Source organism: Strongylocentrotus purpuratus, unplaced genomic scaffold (assembly GCF_000002235.5).
Source record: "Strongylocentrotus purpuratus isolate Spur 01 unplaced genomic scaffold, Spur_5.0 spur5_scaffold_5, whole genome shotgun sequence".
NCBI classification, from domain to species: domain Eukaryota; kingdom Metazoa; phylum Echinodermata; class Echinoidea; order Camarodonta; family Strongylocentrotidae; genus Strongylocentrotus; species Strongylocentrotus purpuratus.
In genome coordinates, this window is record NW_022145611.1 from 23,113,475 (window position 1) to 23,134,306 (window position 20,832).

The 20,832-nt window shown below is 36.3% G+C and overlaps 2 protein-coding genes across 7 annotated transcripts in view; one reads left to right on the forward strand and one right to left on the reverse strand.

The window, feature by feature from the left end:
* The window catches only part of LOC115929733 (transforming growth factor beta-2 proprotein-like), a 35,909-nt gene extending 20,916 nt beyond the window's left edge, over positions 1-14,993 (forward strand). The window contains exons 2-4 of the mRNA XM_030999645.1: positions 2,641-2,940; positions 10,037-10,153; positions 11,073-14,993. Coding sequence (XP_030855505.1) covers positions 2,641-2,940; positions 10,037-10,153; positions 11,073-11,569 — 914 coding nt within the window. The 3' untranslated portion in view covers positions 11,570-14,993. The remainder of the gene's footprint in view (positions 1-2,640; positions 2,941-10,036; positions 10,154-11,072) is intronic.
* Positions 14,994-16,595: 1,602 nt separating this feature from the next.
* The window catches only part of LOC582217 (tubulin polyglutamylase TTLL5), a 77,209-nt gene continuing 72,972 nt past the window's right edge, over positions 16,596-20,832 (reverse strand). For all 6 annotated transcript variants that reach the window (XM_030999650.1, XM_030999652.1, XM_030999649.1 and 3 more), the window contains one exon: positions 16,596-18,918. In XM_030999650.1, the coding sequence (XP_030855510.1) occupies positions 18,887-18,918 (32 nt within the window). In that variant the 3' untranslated portion in view covers positions 16,596-18,886. The remainder of the gene's footprint in view (positions 18,919-20,832) is intronic.

A 20,832-nucleotide genomic window follows, 5' to 3' on the forward strand; every position in this document is an offset into this window, starting at 1 on the left:
ATGAGTGACATACCATGGAGTATAGAGAGCCGGTAACCCCTGGCAGGGCCTAGCATAGTGTCTAGGCCTAGCTGTCTAGGCCTGCCTAGCTGGTATGTAGCACTTGGTAGTCTCTTGTAGTAGGGAGTTCACCTCCCTGCTTGTAGCTAGCGAACTCGCAGAAAGGTTATGAGGGGTTTGAAAGGCTTGTTTTAGTTTTTAAAAGGCCCCAATCTTACGAAAGAAAGATTATTTGACAGCAAGGCAAGGCAAGATTAACAAAAAACCAAAGGTTTGCGATCAATTGCAAATTTGAAACAACAGTTCTGATAGGTCAATAGTCAGCCTTCGATACTCTTGATTGGCCATTACTATTTTAGAATTGATTGCAAACCATTGTATTACGAGGCCCTAGTTAGGACCACGGAGTCGGAGCGATATAGCGCACAGTCCGTCAAAACCTAGTCTCAACATAAAGACTGACATGAGACAGAACGAGATCGGAAAAAAAAGAAGACATAATGCAAGAATTGGTCGGTTCGGCGGGGTGAACAAGATATTAGTGTATAGCTAAGATTTATCAGTAAGTTGGGCTAACACGGTCCCATTTGGAAACAGCATGGTGCGTGTTGCTAACTTTGGCAAGCATAATACCCCTCCTCCCCCCCCCCCCCCCTACCAAAAAAAAGAAGGAGAAATATCCGCTCTGCCGTCCTACTTTACTGAGTTCGCAGAATATAATCATGGGTGTCAAATTAAGCATGCTTCCCTAATAACGGATTTACCTGTTACGAGTTGAATTTAGTGGTCAAGAGAGAGGATGCATACATTTAGCTGTTGCTATGACGACACAAAATGTATGTAAAGTGCATGACCAAAAATAATCAAGTTAGATTGTCAACTGGTCACGTAACTGTCAAATCCTTTAAAAACAGATTATAGTGTGTAGGCTATTATATTGAAAATGCAGTTTTCGTTTCACGTTTCTCTTTATATCCCTAAAATTTGATTTAAACGCATGTCTACTTATTTATTGGTAATCATCCATACGTTTCAACTGACGTAAAAGCATTGAAGTTAGAGACAACAAATCAATGCGCAGGTGTTGACGAGAGGCGGGAAGATGTATGGAAATGACAGTGGTTAACCATGTGTGCGTATACGTGGAAAGGTTGGGTTAGTTGTGCATGGTTACCTAGAAACGGCAACATAATGAAGACGGAAATGAGCATATCCATGTGGCCCATTTAAGAAAAATGATTCCCGTATATCAGGGTATAATGAGAGAAAATCTCATAGTTCCATAGTCTCTCAGTAGCCCAGTACTAAAAGTACAATTTTCATTCTGCAAACTTATAGAACATGAAAGTGAACATGGTCATACAGAACCCGTCGTCTCTGCCCGATGGAGCGAGCGCGAGACACGTCTGAGTAGCAATGGCATTAGTAAGACTTTTCGGGTCATCGATGGATGCCGTGTACTTTTCCTGTCAATCTCTGTGGTCTGTAAACCTCGGGAAAGAGCTCTCGAGAAGTGATCCTGCACCTTTTAAAACTTAAAACAAACAAATCCAGGGAACGCGACAAAGTGCGTCGTTGTAGAGGAACTCGAAAGTGTTGGTTTGCCTGAAGTTACAAAATGGAGCATCCGATTCATGAACTTTATATTTTACAAGCTTAAACAAATCTACACATTCATTCATTCAATAGCAGACGACAATTATCAGGCAGATTTAAGAGAACTATCAAATGATATGAGTGATTACTTGAATATTTTACATATTTTAATGTTTATGACATTTTTGGCAAACTGACCATGATCATGATGATAAGTATGTCAGAAAACACTTTCTATTCATGTAAACATTTATCAGACCTTTGAACGCATGGCGGGAATGGATATGAAGTTAATAACTAGGCCTTTAGATGAAATGGCGCGGATTATTTCGGCCACTAGGTTAGATCGGTACCAGGGTCATTGAACCCCATTTCATGTTAATGACTTTATTAACAGCTCACCTGTGTACCATGACATCCATTGTAAACCTTCATCATAAATCATCAAAACTCGTTCTAGAATACGATTAAAACGGGGGCATTGAACCCCCCAGATGATCCTACATATATCATAACAGCCAATATCATTACCCGCTCGTTACTTTAATCCCTCAAGTGTGGTCTCACAAACTCTTTTGTCCTTACTTTATGTCTGGCCATCCAGGCCTTTGACTGCCCGCCCATTATGGATTCAAGGTTCCAAAAAATGTTTTTCGCGGTGTCGCACCTTGCTATTGTTAGCGTCAAACCGCGCAATTTCACATTTCGTTTAGTTTTTTGAAAGGCCGAAAGTCGCGAAATTCAAGAGTCGCCATTTTGCATCGAATACATCAAATTGCCATCGCGGAGGACTGTATTCTATAAGAGAAGAAAATAGGTATTCAAGTTATCGTCTTGGCATCATGTATTTCCCTCTATGATGATAATGTAATTGGATAGCTTTATTTTTTTTCTTCAAAACTTGGAAAAGCAAGATTATCATAATTCACAAGTCAATTGAATTTAAAAAAGAAAATGGATGAAGAGCTAATATACATATTTGAAATTTTTTATTTTACTATTATTTTATTCATAATTTTTTTTTTTTTCATTGTTTCTTTGTAGATATTGGCAATTACGCGACGGTTAAACGACTATCAAAATTTTTCCGGTTCGACCTCACGAGTTTCGAAGAGGACAGCCAGGGTGACGAAGTGACAGAGGCCGAGTTCAGACTCTACCAAGTTCCCAATGAAATGAAGGATACAGAACAACAAATCGACCTCTTTCAACTCATAACATCCTACAACAGTACAGAGGAACCGACCAGGCGATTCTTAACGAGCTGGACGGTATCGACGACTAGGGAAGGATGGCTCGCGCATGACGTCACAGATGTCGTGAGGGAATGGGTAGCTGATCCAGGTTAGTCACAGTGAATCAGTACACATTAATTCAATTTGGTTTATTGATCAAAATAATTTTTTGTAAAACAGTCCAAAGACTGAAACAAACAAAGTTTACATAGTTGCATTATTTCAAATTCTTGACATAAATACGATACGCTCGCTCAAATTGACATGGAGCAGAAACAAAAATAAGACATGAAGACGAGCATACATTTTAGACGTGAGTATAGCATTGACAGAGAATTAGGAGCGTCGCTTGAAATAAGGGGGCGGGGACGGAGGGCCGTATAACCAAATATTTTCAAAAGTTTTGTCAAATTATATTCCAACCAACACTATAACAATTAAAAATATTACCGAAGACAAGTTCTCAGATTTTGCCGAAGTAGAGAGGAAACAAATTAAGCATTATTTTATTGACATTATTGGGATTTATCTAGAGTTTTTATTGGGGTAAATAATTATTTATTTTACTTTAAATACCTTTATGTCTTGTCATACCGGAATCACTATAGAAGATGTTCTTTGTCCTGCAGAAAACCCCAAAATGTAACTTAGAAATATTTAATGATATAGGTGAGAATGATTTAACATCAATAGGCCACGTTCAAAAGATCCGGCGTGTGTAATAAATAATATAATTCCGCTCAATGTCGTTTCAATAGATTCTTTGAATCATTAATGTTGCGTGAAGTCATTTGATATATAGACAAGGTGAAACTGAGTGACCCACTTTTGTCGATGGGAAAATGATGAGATTCGTAATTCATAGAGGTTAGAACCGAGCAAACAAATAAACTCGTAAATTTCCATTTGTCTCCGAAGAAATATTTCCCCTATGATTGTGTCTAAGGAATAATTTTTTGTAAACATGACTGCTATGGCCTATATTTCACAATTAATGATGTTTCAAGGAACATTTCGTTCACGAATTAAAAACGGGAGTTGCCAAAAAAGTTGCCAAAAAAGTTGACCTAGCTCATCTCGATAATTTCAATTTTGACATCCTTTTGTTTTTTGTAAACAACTTTTTTTTCTTCATTTTCCGGTTTTTCAATGATTTTTTTTTTACCTTCTGACTTCTGACAGTTTACATTCGTCAGTATTTTACTTTGCACTTCTTCATTGTGCACTTCAATTCGAACACTGAAATTTTAAAGCACATTTTCTTCATAAATCCTATATAATTTGTACACTTTGCCATTGGCTTTAGCACACGTCTATGAATTACGATTGTCACCATTCACAAACACAAGGCATCACAAAGACAAAGAATGTGAGCAAAGGTATGACAGAAGAGGGAGGGGGCAGGGCGGGGTCAGCCATCGTAATGTTTGTCTGACGATGGCGCGACGCTGATTGGTCGATGCCCAGGGGACCACGTGGTTTTGGAACATGACCAAGTCACGCCATGGCTGCTGTCTGAGTAATTGGTCTGTTTATAACAGACTGCGTCTCAGACTGCCAGCAATCCGCGTTCATTACTCATCTTGCTATTTGTGACGACACGATCTCTGATGACAGCGACGTGTCTAGCTACCGATTGGTCTACCCATGGTTGGAGAGCAGTGAATGGGGGATCCAAAAAGGCATCTACTGAATGGAAAGATATCGTACAGACTGGTATCTTAGCTTCTTCTAGTCCTGGATGGGATGAGATGTCGTCCTTTTCGTCATCAAGTCTTTGTCTTGTGAATTAAAGAAAATGGAAATGAAAGAAAAAAAAATCACCAACCAAATGTACAAGTAATTATCATACGGAGTACAGAGGATCTGTTTGTTATTGAAAGAAAGATGCATAGTACAGAGCTCGACCCCCATCATGCCCATCTCTTCCGTCAGACTAAAATTAGAAACATTCTTGATTCTTTGGGAGGTCTTTGGTTTGCCACTTCCTGTGGTCTGGTATGTGTCTTGATGTTAGTGATGCTGGATTGGTGACAGCTGAACAGGGGTAACCCCCTCCCTTTTTACTCGATGGTGTCACGTGATGGCATGTTTATCTCGGGGCGTTCAGGGGGTTTTCTGGTCAAAAGTCTAACTAGTTGTTCACCGTTGTTTATCCGCGGTTTAAGATTTGATTTGTTGTTTGTCTAACCGCATTGAGATGCGGCAGGTGAATCATATAGTGATGTTTTCTCCATCTCACAAATTATCCGTTTCATAACGGAAATCCGAGGAGGAGGTTAAACCAGTGGCGTATCCATGCATCAATAGACGGGACAGAAGGAGGAGGTCGGGGGCTTAATGTATGTGATCAGTCCCCGTGTGTTGTAAACCTACTGTCAGTTGTATTGAACAAATTTCCTGTACTTATTAATGAGGGCATAAATCGGCTTCCCCTTCTCTCGATACGTCATTATAAACTAAGAATACTGAAAAGGAAGGAAACACTTTCTTCTCCTTATCAAAGACCGATGGTATCATACTAATAAACATCTTCAAACCACCAATCAAGTAATCTGGTCTTTTCAAACACATCTCCTGATAGATACCCTGTATATACCACCACAACAACCACCACCATCTCCGCAAACTCCCCTTGGCCGTGAGAAAATTATTCCTCACTGTTGGGATCCTTAATCGGCCTCTCGAAACAGTTATTGAAACATGCGATTCCTTCGCTGCTGTTTTGGGGCGATGTCAGCAGGTTCCGAGTGACAATGGAAATTATTCATAATGGTCCCGCGGATATTTTTATCAAGTTATGTAAATCAACAGTGATGCCACGAGGTAGTCCCAGCGCAGGTGAGGCTCGCTTATAGGTGTGCTTTGTCCCAGTTCCCTACTTCGACTTCTTGTCCAGTCCTGAGCGACGGGATAGAAAAGATTTAAATAGGTAATATTTATTTTAGGTATGTTAAAAGGTGTACTTTGAGTTGTAGAGAATTATGAAATGTATGAAAAATTTGAAAAAAGAAAACGAAGAAAAAGAATGAGCATCTTGAGACTTGGTTATCATAACACCGAGCACGGTCTGCTTGTATCAGACATGTCTCTCAAAATCATTTTCTCATGCAGGTTTTGTGATCTGTCTATTTTCGTTAGGTCTATAATGTCATTTCAACCAAATTTGTTTGATGATTTCACAAGTATTGCATAAATAATGTCCACCTTTACGACTGAAGATTTTTCATACTCTGCTCTTAATAATTGGAAATTTTGGAAATATACTTAAAGGGGTATGCTTTAATTTCACCCTTTCCTGCAATTAGGGTTTAGGAAGATCGATGGGTTCAGGCCAAAAAAAAAAAAAAAAAAATCATAGCATCTATAACGACGAAGAATGATGGTTTGCTCGTTAGTCTATGTGCCTCTTGTCAAATCTTTATATAAACATGAAATAAATATAAAATTAAATCAAAATGGGTGACGAGGACTGACGTCAAGAAGTTGTCATGGAACGAGTCGTGATATGTCTCGTGATTCACCATGAGCTTTGAACTATGAACTCATCGGGTCAAGTGTGGTCGGCGGACGGGTACTGGGAAATCCCCGAATTAATCGGAAAACGGCTGTCGTCTGTAGATTGTCACTATCCCATTATGCCGTTTGACAGATTCATCACTAGAAACTTAGAATCACTGGTATAGAAGTAGTATATTGTCATGATGAGCGTTTCGAAAGTAATTGCAGGTAACCTGACACAATACAGTCCGCAACCAAAATCAGAAATTTCGTATTAGCTATACTATAAGTTTGTGCATGGGCGTGTATTTCATTTTATAGGGAAATGAGAGTGAGATGTTAAGACATAGAGCTTTAGTACACACACTAAAAAGAGAGGACGAGGAGACAAAGGCTAATTTAAAACACAATCCAAACAGTCTGTTTAAAAAAAAGTAGAAATCGGAACATATTATTAAATGCGAGACGGGACACAATCAATATGTGTCAAGCGTCTGTAAATTGTGATATCAAAATATTTGAACACCGATTTTGTAAAGGCCAAATTGACACGTCTTTAGGTATACTGGGGAAGGCCGGACGGAGCTCTTTGAAAAGCAATCAAATGGAAAATCAGTCCCAATTTCTGCTTTATTTTTCTCACCTCAGTCCAGTGATGTCTACCGCATTTATTTAAAAAAAGACACAGGACTGCTTTCTGTGCAATGCGTATCATGCGCCTTTTGTATAGTCTGTCAGTATAATTTATTATGTACAGGAATTTTAGAATTTCCCTTAAATGTTGAAGGTTTGTTTCTAAACACGTGTTCATTACAAATGTAGTAAATCCCGCTCCAAAACTTATGAAAAAAAGTATAATATGTACTGGTCAACATTCTAAATTTGTAAAAGTTTTTTTTTATAAGAATACCTAAGACATGTCCTCTCTGATTAGTATTGCCAATGTGGGATTGTTTCAGAACTATAACGTTATTCAGAACGCATGGAACACTGTCTGAATGATGTTGTGGTTGAATCGCAGTGAGTGAAATAATGCATTTCCGAAGTTTTGCTAAGGGATCACTTCTCATTTCCCGCCAAAGGTTTTGACGTCTCAAGTACCACAAAGTACAAGATCATGACCTCTCAAGAATTTGTTTTCTTCATCCTTTCGGTTTCCACGGGGATATGAATATATAAACGGAAAATACCAATTCAATTGTTATTAAGTTTAGGCTTTTATAGCTGTTTGAATTTTAGAAGATCGATAAATCGTTAGTACAAAAAAGACACAATAAGGATTTTGTTGGTGTATGACAATACATGAAGTGTAACTGCTCAGAATGGTGTAATTGGATGTAATATTACTCATACAGTGGAAAGAATATGCATGTGGGCCTCATGTGCAAGAGGCAAATACATGTTTACAAAATCAATATATGGGTCAACAAGGTTAAAAACCCGGATCGCAAACCAAAGCATAAACAAAATGTTGAAGAATTATTTATGTAACTCATCTTCTGTCGAAAGATGACATTATGTATCTTATCAACAAAAATAAAAACACGCAGGCTCATTTTTCCCCAAACACCCAACTTTGACTAGATATGGGCATTTTCTGCCAAATCACTGTTATTTTTGGAAATCATATCGAAGCGGTATTCCTAGAGTATGACTTCGCTAAAAACTTATCAAATTTGCCACAAATAAGGATGCTTATTGCCGCATCTGCTTCCGACCTTTTAGGAAAGTAGTGTCAATGTCAATGTGACATCAAGGTCATCTGTCCTAATTACCGTCTTATTTTGTGCTCTTGAAAGAGCATCCCCGAAACGAGGTTATCAATGAGAAGAAGATGGTGAGCGTAGAATGATGATGAAAAGTTTTTATAACCAAATTAAGGTATTCTGATAAGCAGATAATATTAGGACATTCAGATACAGAGAGAAAAAAGGGGGGATGGGAAGATATTGTAGAATGACAAGCATACTGTCAACGTATTTGGCATATTCCTTCAGCTTTACTCATTATCATGAATAGTGCTTATACACATTAACAGAACGCATAATTACCGTAGTCGGTGACTTATCGATAGATGGTTCATTATTATACTCGGACAAGTACATTCATCCAGTAAACCCCATGTGTAAAATAATGTCGTTAATGCAACAATTCGATTTACCCAAAAATACCCTCTCTTATGAATTTCATTCACGTCTCCAGATTTGTTTATTCGTTTTTTTAATGATTTATTTTTGACTGCGGATGCCAACGTTAATATGACTATAAAGATAAAGGATAGCGTTATTGTTTGCTTAATGTGTAACACAAAGTTTTTTTTGTATATCCCTATAAGTACAATGATAACGTCGATATTTTCACTTTCCTTCCGAGGAAACAAAGAAAGGCCCGACTCTTACAGATATTTTACTTCTCGAAGCAAGATATTTTTTATTACTCTCGACAATCTTTTTAAGTAGGTCTACTTGAATTGACATTTGAGGTAGATTTATGCCACACATCGGACAACAAAGAAAATCGATCGATAAAGACAACATAATCATTGAGAAAAAAACAACCCAAAACATTATCTTTGAACAACATAAACAAAATAATTACAAAGACAACAAAACTATACTGTGGTATAAAACAAAAAAAGAATTAAATTTGTAAGGGAATGACAAATGTAGCAGTTATTCATTTAACAAAATATTAGCCTTTACCTCTTTCGAAACTGTGCCACTGACTATTTTTTTGGATTAGACATTCCCCAGGCTCGGTTAAACTGTCACAGTCACTATAAAACAATTTTCTTTAAACATGAAGTTAGTATTCATGGACAACTTCGTGACGTCAAGAGCAACTTCTTGAATTTATTATACCTTCTTTTCCTTCACCCTGCCCCCCCCCCCCTTTCTCTCTCTCTCTCTCTCCTCTCTCTCTTCAAGAAATGATGGCATTGACCCATGCCCTCCTTCTTTATTTTGGGTCAAAACCTCGCAAATATGGGAATTCATGTGTACTTTTTGATGCGCAAAATACATATTTCAGCAGCTATTTAATGTGTGTTTTGGGAATAAGCAATTCTGCTTCGTTGACTGAACGAGTCGTACAGGTGCAATGCCGTGTCACGATAAATTGCGTGCACGAAAAATAAATTCAGAGAGGGAGAGAGAAGAAAAAAAGAGTGGAAAAGTGTTGACAGATTTTGCATGAAATCTATGTGAAACAAAGCCAAGTTATGAAAGAACACGTTTTATCATACTTATATAAATATTTAATGTCTGCGAGTCACCATTATTACTTTGATCTTCATTCTCTTGGTTGTATATTCGCAGTGTTAACTTAAATTGCTATAGTAAAAGCAAACTTCTACGAAAGACTATGAAAATGAGCGTCTTGTAATGATCAAGTAATACACAGGTATCATTATTTCACAATTTACATGACAAACCAATAGTAAATTATTATTTTACTTGTACTATGAGAGGCAGGGGGTAAGTGCATAAAACTAGCCAAGACATAGCTTGCTATAGGCTTTTTCTTCCTATGAAAGATACAGAAGGCATTCGAAATTGAAGATGCAACGAAATATTGGAAACCAATTATTGCTAGTGTTATGTGTTCGGCCAATACCTGTACCGAAAGCGATAAGTTCAAGTCCATACTGTATACTTACGATTCTTCTCTTGTTTCTCTTTCTGTTCCTTTCATCCGTTGTCTAGAAACGAACCTTGGGTTTGAGTTGAACCTGAACTGTGGTGACTATCTGCTGGGACCCACTACCACTACACCAGCTTCCATCCCAAAAGACCAGCATAAACTACACGTCTTGTTTGCAGGTAAATTAATGAAGACTTTAAACTGATGAATATCTTTAAATCAACAGAAATCTCCTGTAGTTACGCTGGATATTGTAAGAGATTGTTTTTGTGCAATAGTTTTGTTTTTTCTTTCGTAGTGTACGATGTAATGATTACATCTTTGTCAATGACTTGTTGACGAATTATAACATTCACCTGTTACAATGTGTTACATTACAAAAGTCAGAATACAGAGTGCATACATTGTGTTTTGTTTAGTAGGACAGATTGGCCGAATTCACAAAGGAGGTTTATCGACAAACCTAGGTTTATGTGCGTCATGTGACGCGTTTCGACGCGTTTTTTTTTATAACAAACCTGGTTTGTCGACAAACCTCCTTTGTGAATTCGGGTCAATCTGTCCTACTCAACAAAATATAATGTATGCACTCTGCATTCTGACTTTTGGAATAAAATTGAAATACAATTTAATACAACAGCTTGTGAATTTAGGTTGTCGATAGTTACCTAACAAAAATGTATGCATTAAATTGGAGTAAGGAAAATCATGATGGTCCGATCGAAACGTGTTTTTTTTTCTTCTTCAAATATGAAGTTCTTGATGCAGTCACCTACTGGAAGTCTATATGTATTCAATTAAACTGAAGTCAATAATCATATCGATGGAATTATACTAACCGCAGACTCCTCAAAAGCGGAGACAATGTTGTTTGCACAAGGCAACACAGCCAAATCTTAATGGGTTCACGGTTCATCATGAATAAAAATTCAAACAAACAATACAATCTCTAGCAAGTCATGGTTGAAATAGAGCTTTTATTCATTGTATATAGTAGATAATAATGATGATTATGATGATCCTTTGCTCAATAAATTCATCATTTTGTCTGGCTTGTATTGATTTAATGGTAACGGGGTTATAATTGATTCGTTTCAGACCCCAGAGGTACCTTTCCAAGTATGGATAATGGACGTGGCGACGGCAACCCTAGAGGTGAAGGATTCCCCAGTATCAACCATCCTAGATTGGTCGTCATGACCCCTGCCAACCATTCACGAGGAAGCGAAAGCAACAGCGTCCGAAAGCGACGAAGCACCTCGTACAGCGGCTCCCAGTGCGACCAGAACTCACCCAACTGCTGCCTTCGCCCGCTCGTCATCAACTTCAGGCGCGATCTCAAATGGAACTGGATCCGACAACCCCGCAACTATTCGCCAAACTTCTGCGCGGGATCTTGCCCCTATATCCTGAGTGCCGACACGTCCCATGCTTCAGTTCTATCGCTTTATAAACATCTCAATCCGGACGCGAGCCCCTCGCCATGCTGTTCTCCTCAAACATTCAAACCTTTAACCATCCTTTTCTACAACAGAGGGCGTCCCGAGATCAGGCAACTTAATAACATGATTATAGAAACTTGTAGATGTAGCTAGTCCCAGATATTAGAACAACCAAACTACTATGACGTAGAAGGACATGAAGTTGTTGTTGGATCGTTGCAGGATGGTCCAGTGTAAATTAAAACTCTATTTAAAACAAGAAAACTTTTGTGAGGTACTACTAGATGCTTTGGCCTGACTGTGAACTATGTTGTGCTTTCTACAGGCTAAACTGCGCATCATATTGGACACCAACCCAGATGTGCTGAATGTGATGTCATATGCAAATGACTTCATCGTATCTAATTTTCTCTTTTTCTATATATTAAAAAACTGTACTATTTATCTTTTATTCTATTTGCCAAATCATATGAAGTAATGTTTTGTGGCACTTCATGAACTGATAATATGTTATGAGCAAAATACTATAGTGTACTAATGCATTTAAGATTGTATGTTTTCTCCTTGAACAATAGTGCTCTTGATTGTCATGAAAACATGTACTGTTGCTACGTCGGGCCCTCCGAAAAGGTTCCTTGTCATTATTTTATAGACATGTAGCAAACTTTCTTTAGAACTATGCTCTCATCTGAACCTGTTCGTGAACGGATTTTGTGAGTAGCGATTATGTCCAATCATGGACTTACTAGACTAGTAAGTCCATGGTCCAATCGTGTGCAGACGGCGAACCAGTGCCGGTTGTGGAAGATCGTATAGGATTATTTGAGCAGTATATTACAGTGGCATACCCAGAAATGAGGGGGAGGCGAATTCTTAGAGGGGGTCTTAATACAAGGGAGGGGGCATACGCCAGCCCCATCCTGTACTGGATACGCCACTGTATATCACTCTGGCAAGAGTTCTGCATAGTTTGTCGAAATCGTTTAGCAAATCGTGATGTGCTAAGCTCTGGTATATATAATATGCTAAAGGACGCGACACAACTTGTGTTTTGAATTATGTTATAATATATCTTGAAAAAAGGTATTCTGCATGGAGGTTGAATGTAGTTGTCTTTCACTGACAAGCATTAACAATACACGACGAGGGAACGAAGAGTGGTCATCTTTCTTTGAGAAATTCTTACAATGAAAAGAATTCTCAAGATATGTTTTCACCATCCTCAGGGGCATACATCCGTGTCAGAATGGTGTTGGAGATTAATATCGGTTTTGAAGCATTTAATTATGCTGTCTAGTGGTGTGTCTAGAATGTCATGAAGATTTTGAAATCATTTGGTTGGGGTGGTACAACCACCCGAACATTTTGTAACCCTGTCTATTATAGATAAGCACAGTTTTTACGCGATATGATCAAAGATGTCTGGTTTAGACAAAGAAAACTTTGTGAAATGTTTCACCACATTATTACGTGAAGATAAATACATTATGGACATCATTGACAGGTGGAGTGGGAAAGAGCGTGTGTGTGTCAGAGAGAGAGAGAGAGAGAGAGAGAGAGAGGGAGAAAGGGAAGGGGGTAGAGGGAGGGAGACAACACAATTAAGAGAAAGAGAGATGTATAGGGCCTATAGGAGCAGGGAAGACATACTTACATGATTTTGTAGGAGGATCTGACATTTGGTAATAATAAGAAGTTAATACGAAGCGAAAATAATTGTATGCTCTTGAATCGGGACGTTCTAAAGGAGAGGGGGAGGGGGGTTCCACTCAAATGTTCGTATTCCAAATTATGGTTAAATAATTGGCAATTCCACAAAATTTACTAATTCTAGGATTTGGTCATGCTTCGAAGAAAATTTGCCCAATCAGCGAAGATTATTGCCGACTTTTTTCTTCTTCAACGGAAATTCAAATTATTATTATTCTAGTGATACCTCCGTGGTAAAATACTTGTTTAGTTGTCCATCCGCGTCTATATTTAAATGGAATGATGGCATCTTCTTCTTTCTTTGAAGACGGTCTTATTAAAAAAGAATAATCTTGAAGTCATTCCAGAAAAGTATGTTTGATATAGTTTGCTAAGCTCGTTTGATAGCGCATGCTTGGAAACTTAATTATAGCTCATCTTCATGTCAAATAGGTTTGTGCATATAATGATTATTTGCATTTATTTTAGATTGGACTATATAGTTTGTGCTCTGCCTGCTATAGCAATCTATTTTAGACTAGAAAAAAAAAAAAACGTGAAACAATTCTTATAGGTCATAAGATTTGTTTTCTTCATTTCTTCATTTTCCTTGACAAACTGGATCAGTACATGATTTGCGTCAATATTTACATACAATTGTTTGTACCTTAAAAGAGATACAATTTTATTTCAACTTTAAAGAGATATTCTGTTGTTGGCAGTCACATGACTTTGAATCGACCGTCAACCTTATACGTTGAACGATTTCGAATTTTGATTATAAAATCGAATAAAAATTACTCTGTGTGTGAGAATAGCTTCTTTGTACATGTACATCTGAACGTATTTGTATAGGAAATAGATGGTTAAAATAAATTACTTCAAAAACAGGCTAGAATTTTTTCTTGGGGGTACTCGCCTAATCTAACAGGCTGAAAATGACATGTTTTACGAAGGTTGTGTGAAAAGCTCAGTTGTGTACACTGCCGCGTTCGTCAAGCCAGATTTTTCTTTTGCTCAATTCTTGTCTTGTAGTCCAATCAAATCTAAAGTCTGTTAATTATCCTCATGCATTATGGTGAATTGATTGATTTGTTAAGAAAACATGATCAAGATGTACGAGGATCATGAACGATTCGTAAAATATTGTGGTATCTGATGCCAGTGGTAACCAAATAATGTAAATGCTGTTTCAGAATTATGAAAGGTACTATGAAAATTTTCAAGTTGAATAATGTGAATGCTTGAAATATGCACAAATCTGTCGTAAAATGCTTGCAAAAAACAAACATTGGATTTATAGGTAAAAATATTGAATAAGTGTTTTGCTTTATTGATCATATACTGCCCATTACTGGACCGACTTTATGATTTTTCCACTAAACTGTTATAAATCACAAGCACATTTTTACCCCCCCCCCCCCGCATCTTAGTTGCTCTTTGTGGGTTGCTTCCAATAAGAACTCGCTAAGTTCTTGATATACATTGAAGACAAAAAAGAAACACAAAATTGCATTTTTCGATCTAATTGAAAAGCATTGTGTTCTATTTTTTACGAGTAATAGAACGGGACGTTTTTCAAAAGAGTATTACTGTAGATAGAAAAGTTATCCCGCGCTTCTGCTTTGTTTGCGCGCGCAAAATATACCTTCTGCCGAAAGTAGCATACTCCTAAATATCTCATTTGCTATAATACTTCATTCTTGTGTCTCCTTTTATAATGTGTTGTGTCTCCACAATTCAATTTTAAAAGAAAAATCTATGGCGTTGTGTGATTCCTGCTTGTGATATGGTCCCATAGGGATATAGATATTATGTAATATTTCTTATTATTAATGTACATCTTGAAATTGTTATTAAAAATTAATGTCAGTCAATGTACTATAAATGAAAAGTCGTCCAGGCTGTTTTTTAAATTGAATAATGCAGATTGAAGAGGAAACGAGGGGGAGAGAGAGAGAGAGAGAGAAAGAAATAAGGGGCTTGGGGGGGGGGGGGGGAAGGTTAATTCTTGTTAAAGGGAAATCCAACCCAAATAGATGACTACTCAATTTTTTGTTTGGGATACAGTCAAGGGACAAATACGCCTCTTGTATAAATTTTCTCTGTTTATGTTTAAAATATTACATTTACTCATGTAGGTTTCAGGGAAAAGAACTTATTTTTGAAGCATTTGTTTCAATGGTAAAGTTCAAACAAAAAATAGAATATAAAATTGCCCAAAAGAAAAATAAGTTACAAGTCCATTTTAAGAAATGGTCTATCAAGTTTAACTGAAATTTAGGAGTAGTCTTGCAAAGCTCTGTTGTCATTAACATCTTCATTGGCTTTTTGAATTGTAAACTTGCCCTCTGGGAAAGTATATGAGTGTGTGTGTGTGTGTGTGTGCGTGTTTATGGGTGCATGAGTGTGTGCCTGTTTTGTAGTTTTAAGATGATATTATATTTTATATTGCTGCTTTTACTTTGTTAATTTTTCAGAAAAAACAATAAAAACAGAAAGAAAAAAAAAAAAAAAATAGATGACTACTCTGAAGCAAACTGATGGAAGTTTCAATTAAATCTGACTAAATAGAAGAAATGTATAATTCGTTGAAAGTTGAAATCTACTCATTGCAAGGGTTCGATTGCCCTTTTAAGTGCTTATAACCTTGGGCAGGCTGTTTTGCAACGAAGAGCTGTACGATTAATGTGTCTCTACGCTGGGTCGATAAAACAACATTATTATTATGATTACTACAATTTCTGAGAAAGAAATGTCAAACAAGGCTCAAGGCAAATAAATTAATTGAATGAATTGATGCTCATCTCATGGAACAATTGAAAAAAGTTGATACAAGAAATGCTAAAAGTAAAAAACTTGATAGGTTGGGAACAAATAAAAGGGGGAGCACTAATGAAATGAATAAACAAAATAGCATGCGTTTGTGGTTGAGAAATTTGAAAGAAACATTGACCAAAAGGTTAATAGAGTGACATACTTTTTGATGACAATCACATTGTAAGGTAGCCTAAAGTGCAAGGACACATTAACCAATTACCTACTCTTTTAAAATACTGTAGGAACCACCCCGTAACTCACATCATTGAAACTTTCATGTGATGATTATCATCAGCGTAATACCAGTGATGCATGATTCCTTTGATTTTCATTCATGAGAAATATTTGTTGAAGTTGTAAGAAGGCATTTTCAAGATGATGTGATATATTTGAAGATACTTTGTTTAGTTACATGTAAGTGTGTGTTGGAGGAAAATATGGCATATTCTGTTTTCACACCATCGATTCAAAATGTTAGAAAGGGTGACAACACTTGTTAAATACACCTTCTAACACTGACAATTCCAACAGTTATTCAGAGCTATTCAAATCTGCACACTACTTTACAATCAGCATACCACAATTGACAAATCTGTAAACATTTCCAGAAAAACAATTCACTTTCAACACACATAAAAGACATGCACAATAAAACACTTGGACACATCAATCAAGTTTCATTTTCTAAACAATATATTTCATTTCAAGGTTTATTTTTCAATAGTTGAATCTGGTTATAGATGGATCAAAGAATGATAATTTGATACAATTGTCAAGAAAAACATATCTTACACACAAATATCACACCTTTATAAATGTACAATATAAAACAAAGGTTATAAAAAGATATAAATGTATTTTACATATAAGAAGTATGATGCATTACCAAAATAATGTTGTTTCTACAAACTGTTACGGTTTTGAAAGCATATCTTCAACAATTATTGTGTAAAAGTGTCGGAGCATGATCTCTGTCAATCAATGTTTTTACCTTAATACGGTCACAAAGACTTTCAAGAAATCAAATCAAGGGCAATTTTAATACCATATTGTATAAACCATAGAAATAATATTTGGATTACGTAATACATCATTGTAATATTTGCGCATTCAATATGATGGATAGAAAGGCTACTACAGAAACATTACCTTGTTTTTCTAAAGTCTTTGTGATTGTTTTTGCTGTAGCAAAATGACGATAATTAAATAATTCCTAACAACAAAACCTGGAACATACCTATCTTAAACATATAGTGAAATTGTGAATGGTTGGTTCTTCACCAAGAAAGTTAGGGGTTTAATCAGAAGTCACTTGATAAAAAATCAGCAAGTCTTCAGGGTATATTATTTAAGATGTAAAATCAAATTTTGATTACTAAAAAATAAAACCAAACCGTACTATCCCACTGGAGAAAAAAAGAAAGCAGCCATCAATCAAAATTGAATGATTATAATGATTCCCTTGACAATTATTATGATAACTGTATCATAATAAATCAAAATAAGTAATAAAATCTGATAAGTTTTGTTGTAAATAATCTCTGGTAGTTACCAATTTGGAGCAGTGACTATGGACACTTTTTCTGATTGAGGTTTCAGAAGTGCAAGACTATATTACATATCACAGGACAGCCATAACACTTAACCATATGAATACATCTAAGAAGCCATGGATGGCGGCTGTTCATATACACAAGCTGATAAAACAACTTTCTCTCTAAAATATAAAAATATTTACCTTCTAAATAGTTTACAGCTCTTAGAAAGACACTGACCTTATATTATACATCAAACAAAAAGGCCTCTGTAGTCAATAAAAAGTTAAGTTAAGTTGGCACACAGATGCAATATATAATAAATAGTGAACAACACACATACAATTAACAAAACTCCACTCTGATATACCTACTCCTTCCATGAAAAAAAGAGAGTACAAGACATATAAAATAAAGATATCGCTCCAATATTGTACCAGATGAAGCATTGGAATGTACGTTGCACACATTGAAAAAGTTATACCGGTAGGTAAATAGAAAACTGGCATACAGATTTCTTTCAAGACAAACAAAGGATATACAGGTTTCACTGGAAGATGTTGTCTACATTCTAATTTCATAGATAGAAATATTGCTCTGGAATCAATCTGCATTAAAAGTTTAATCGCTCAAAAACTTTTTTTCTGTCTTAAGGCACATTTGTACTTGTCATGGCAACTTGTCAATTTAAAAACACAACACTCCAAGCTCACTTTATTCTACAAAGAATTGCTGAAAGCCTCATGGTAGAAATTCACAGACCATTGAATGGGGAAATATAAAACAGTGGAAATCAACTGTGTGACATGAATGGAAGATTTTTAAACAGAGCAAGATTTCTTGGCAGTGCGAAGGAAAAGTATCAAGGAATATCTGTATCAATCTCTAGTTTCATTCTATTGTTATTTTTCTATATCTATGGCTTTTGAATTTGATCAGAATAGGTTTATTGATGAATAATATCCAGGCTAAGGGATTAATCTACATTAGCCTCTCCAAAACCATGTCAAGCATTACTGAGTGAAACTGTTCACTCACAATCAGTATTGGCCAAGAAAAGAGAAATTCCCACATGGCACCTCCTTTCCTCTCTTCTACATCAAATTTATATTCCTACATATACTATAACATAGATTTTTAAATTCCAATTTCATATAATTTAACTTCCTCATTTAAGTTCACCGGTACAGTTTCACACATTTCCCTTAAAGGTATAGCAGCAAGGATATCTCAAAAAAGCAAAGACTTTTGTGACGTGGTACATTTTTCTCTTACCAACTGATATTGTGTGATTTTTCAAGGAAATACTATTGAATCAAGACCTGAAATAGTTTCTCTGAGGGTTTAAAGCTTACTTTAAGTTATATACCTTGCACACAGAAGCAGAAGTACATTTGTGCTCTCTTATGAAGAATGAAGCCCGTGGTCAATGACGTATCACTTGTGCTTGAATAGAACCTGAAAGGATGGGAGAAGAAGAAAAACAAAAGGGAAAAATTGACTTGATTATTCATGAAAACTGTGGCTGTGCAAGAGAGATTTTACGATGTATCTGTAAGTGAATTTGGAGAGAAAGAGAGGGAGGAGGGGACAGAAGAAGGCACAGAGAGAGAGAGAGAGAGAGAGATCTTGATTGAAAGAGCATGAGAAAAATGAAAGACTGCATAATAAAGAAATACACGAGTGGAGGGAAAAAGAGACAGAGAAACAGAGGTGAAGGACGAAAGAGATAGAGACATGAGAGAGAAAGAACATGAAGGAAAGAATGAGAAGAAGACGGATTCCAAAAATAGCATCACGTTCAGTGAGATGCATATGCCACATTCTCAGACATACTGAGAAAACACAATGTAATTGCGTATTGGCAGACCCCAATAATTACCATCTAACCATCATCAATAGTACATTCACCCCAATTAGATGTCAAGTCTATGTCCCCCCTGCTGCTTTGACTGGTAGACCCTCAGACAAGGGGAGATATAGCAAGAGATGGATGGATGGATAGATGAGGCAGAGGTGAAGGGTGATGGAAAATAAATGAAAGAAAACAGAGTGGATGATGTGGTTACTGTGTTTAACTCCAGGAATTTGATGAAATGAGACAGCTTTACAACAAAGGCAAGAAGATGGCATGGCTGGGAGACAAGACAAGGTAATTGTTGTTAGTTCCTCTCATCACTTTATGAATATTTGCTTTTTTTCAATTCTAAAACATTGAACATTTCATAGTTTCTTTGATAGTAGAAGCATTTGTGAAATTTTATCCAACAGCCAAAGTATATACTTTTCAAACATGATTTTATTCATGTCAATCATGAAACAAAGAAACACGGATGAATCTACAATAAATTCAAATCTAGGTTATTCCCCTCAATATCATTTATTTAAAAAAACACCCAAACCCCAGAACATTACTATAATTCATCATAAAAACAAAAAAGGAAATTCCCAATATTAACACAATGCAAAATATAAATGCCACAGAACAGTCCATTTTTTTCTTGATAATGGAAACAATTCAACCTAGACTAAACAAAAAGACAAAACAAAAACAATGTTAGTACAATCCCACATTAATTATTCAATGATGACAGTGTTTTCTTTTAAGTCTAACATATCAATATTTCCCATTTCTCTTCAAATCTCTAAAATACCGGAAGGTAAATAAATAAATCTTTCTCCTTTTCCTTAACAGCTCATCTCAGGTGTAACCCAATATTCTGTTAGTTACACCATAGCATCCTGAATGTCAAGAGATCACTTCCCTACTCTGTCCTGTTTTGATATGAATATCTGTTTTCTTATTGTCAATATTCCAGTTTTTACGATGGAACAGAGGAAGTGTATTGATATGGACACTCCTTCTTATGATTCAAAACAGACCAAAACAAAGCTAAAAACATGTCTTGATGACCCATAAAATCAAGTGGATGGGAAGCGTGATGGCATAAATCAGTTTTAATATTGTCAAGTATTAATGGGGCTGAGAGCCAGAAGGCTGTTGTATAGTATTAATGACTGCTTTGAGAGAAATAGTTGTTTTTATACGCTCAAGGGAAGGTTAGAATTGTGCTATTACCCGAGGCGTGCCGAGGGGAATAGCCCAATTGTAACCTTCCCGAGAGCGTATAAAAACAACTATTTCTCGAATATTAAAGCAGTCATTAATACTTTTATATGCCGAAAAAAAATAGACTAAAAAATAAAAAATAAAAAATACTTTTTTTATTTTGTCGAAGATGAGATTCGAACTCTTGCGTACAAAAGGTGATGTTACTAAAGTCAGCGCCTCAGACCTCTCGGCCATCGCGCGCTATTCACATGCTTGGCAGTTTTGTACAATATATACATTAAAATGGATTGAAACCGGCT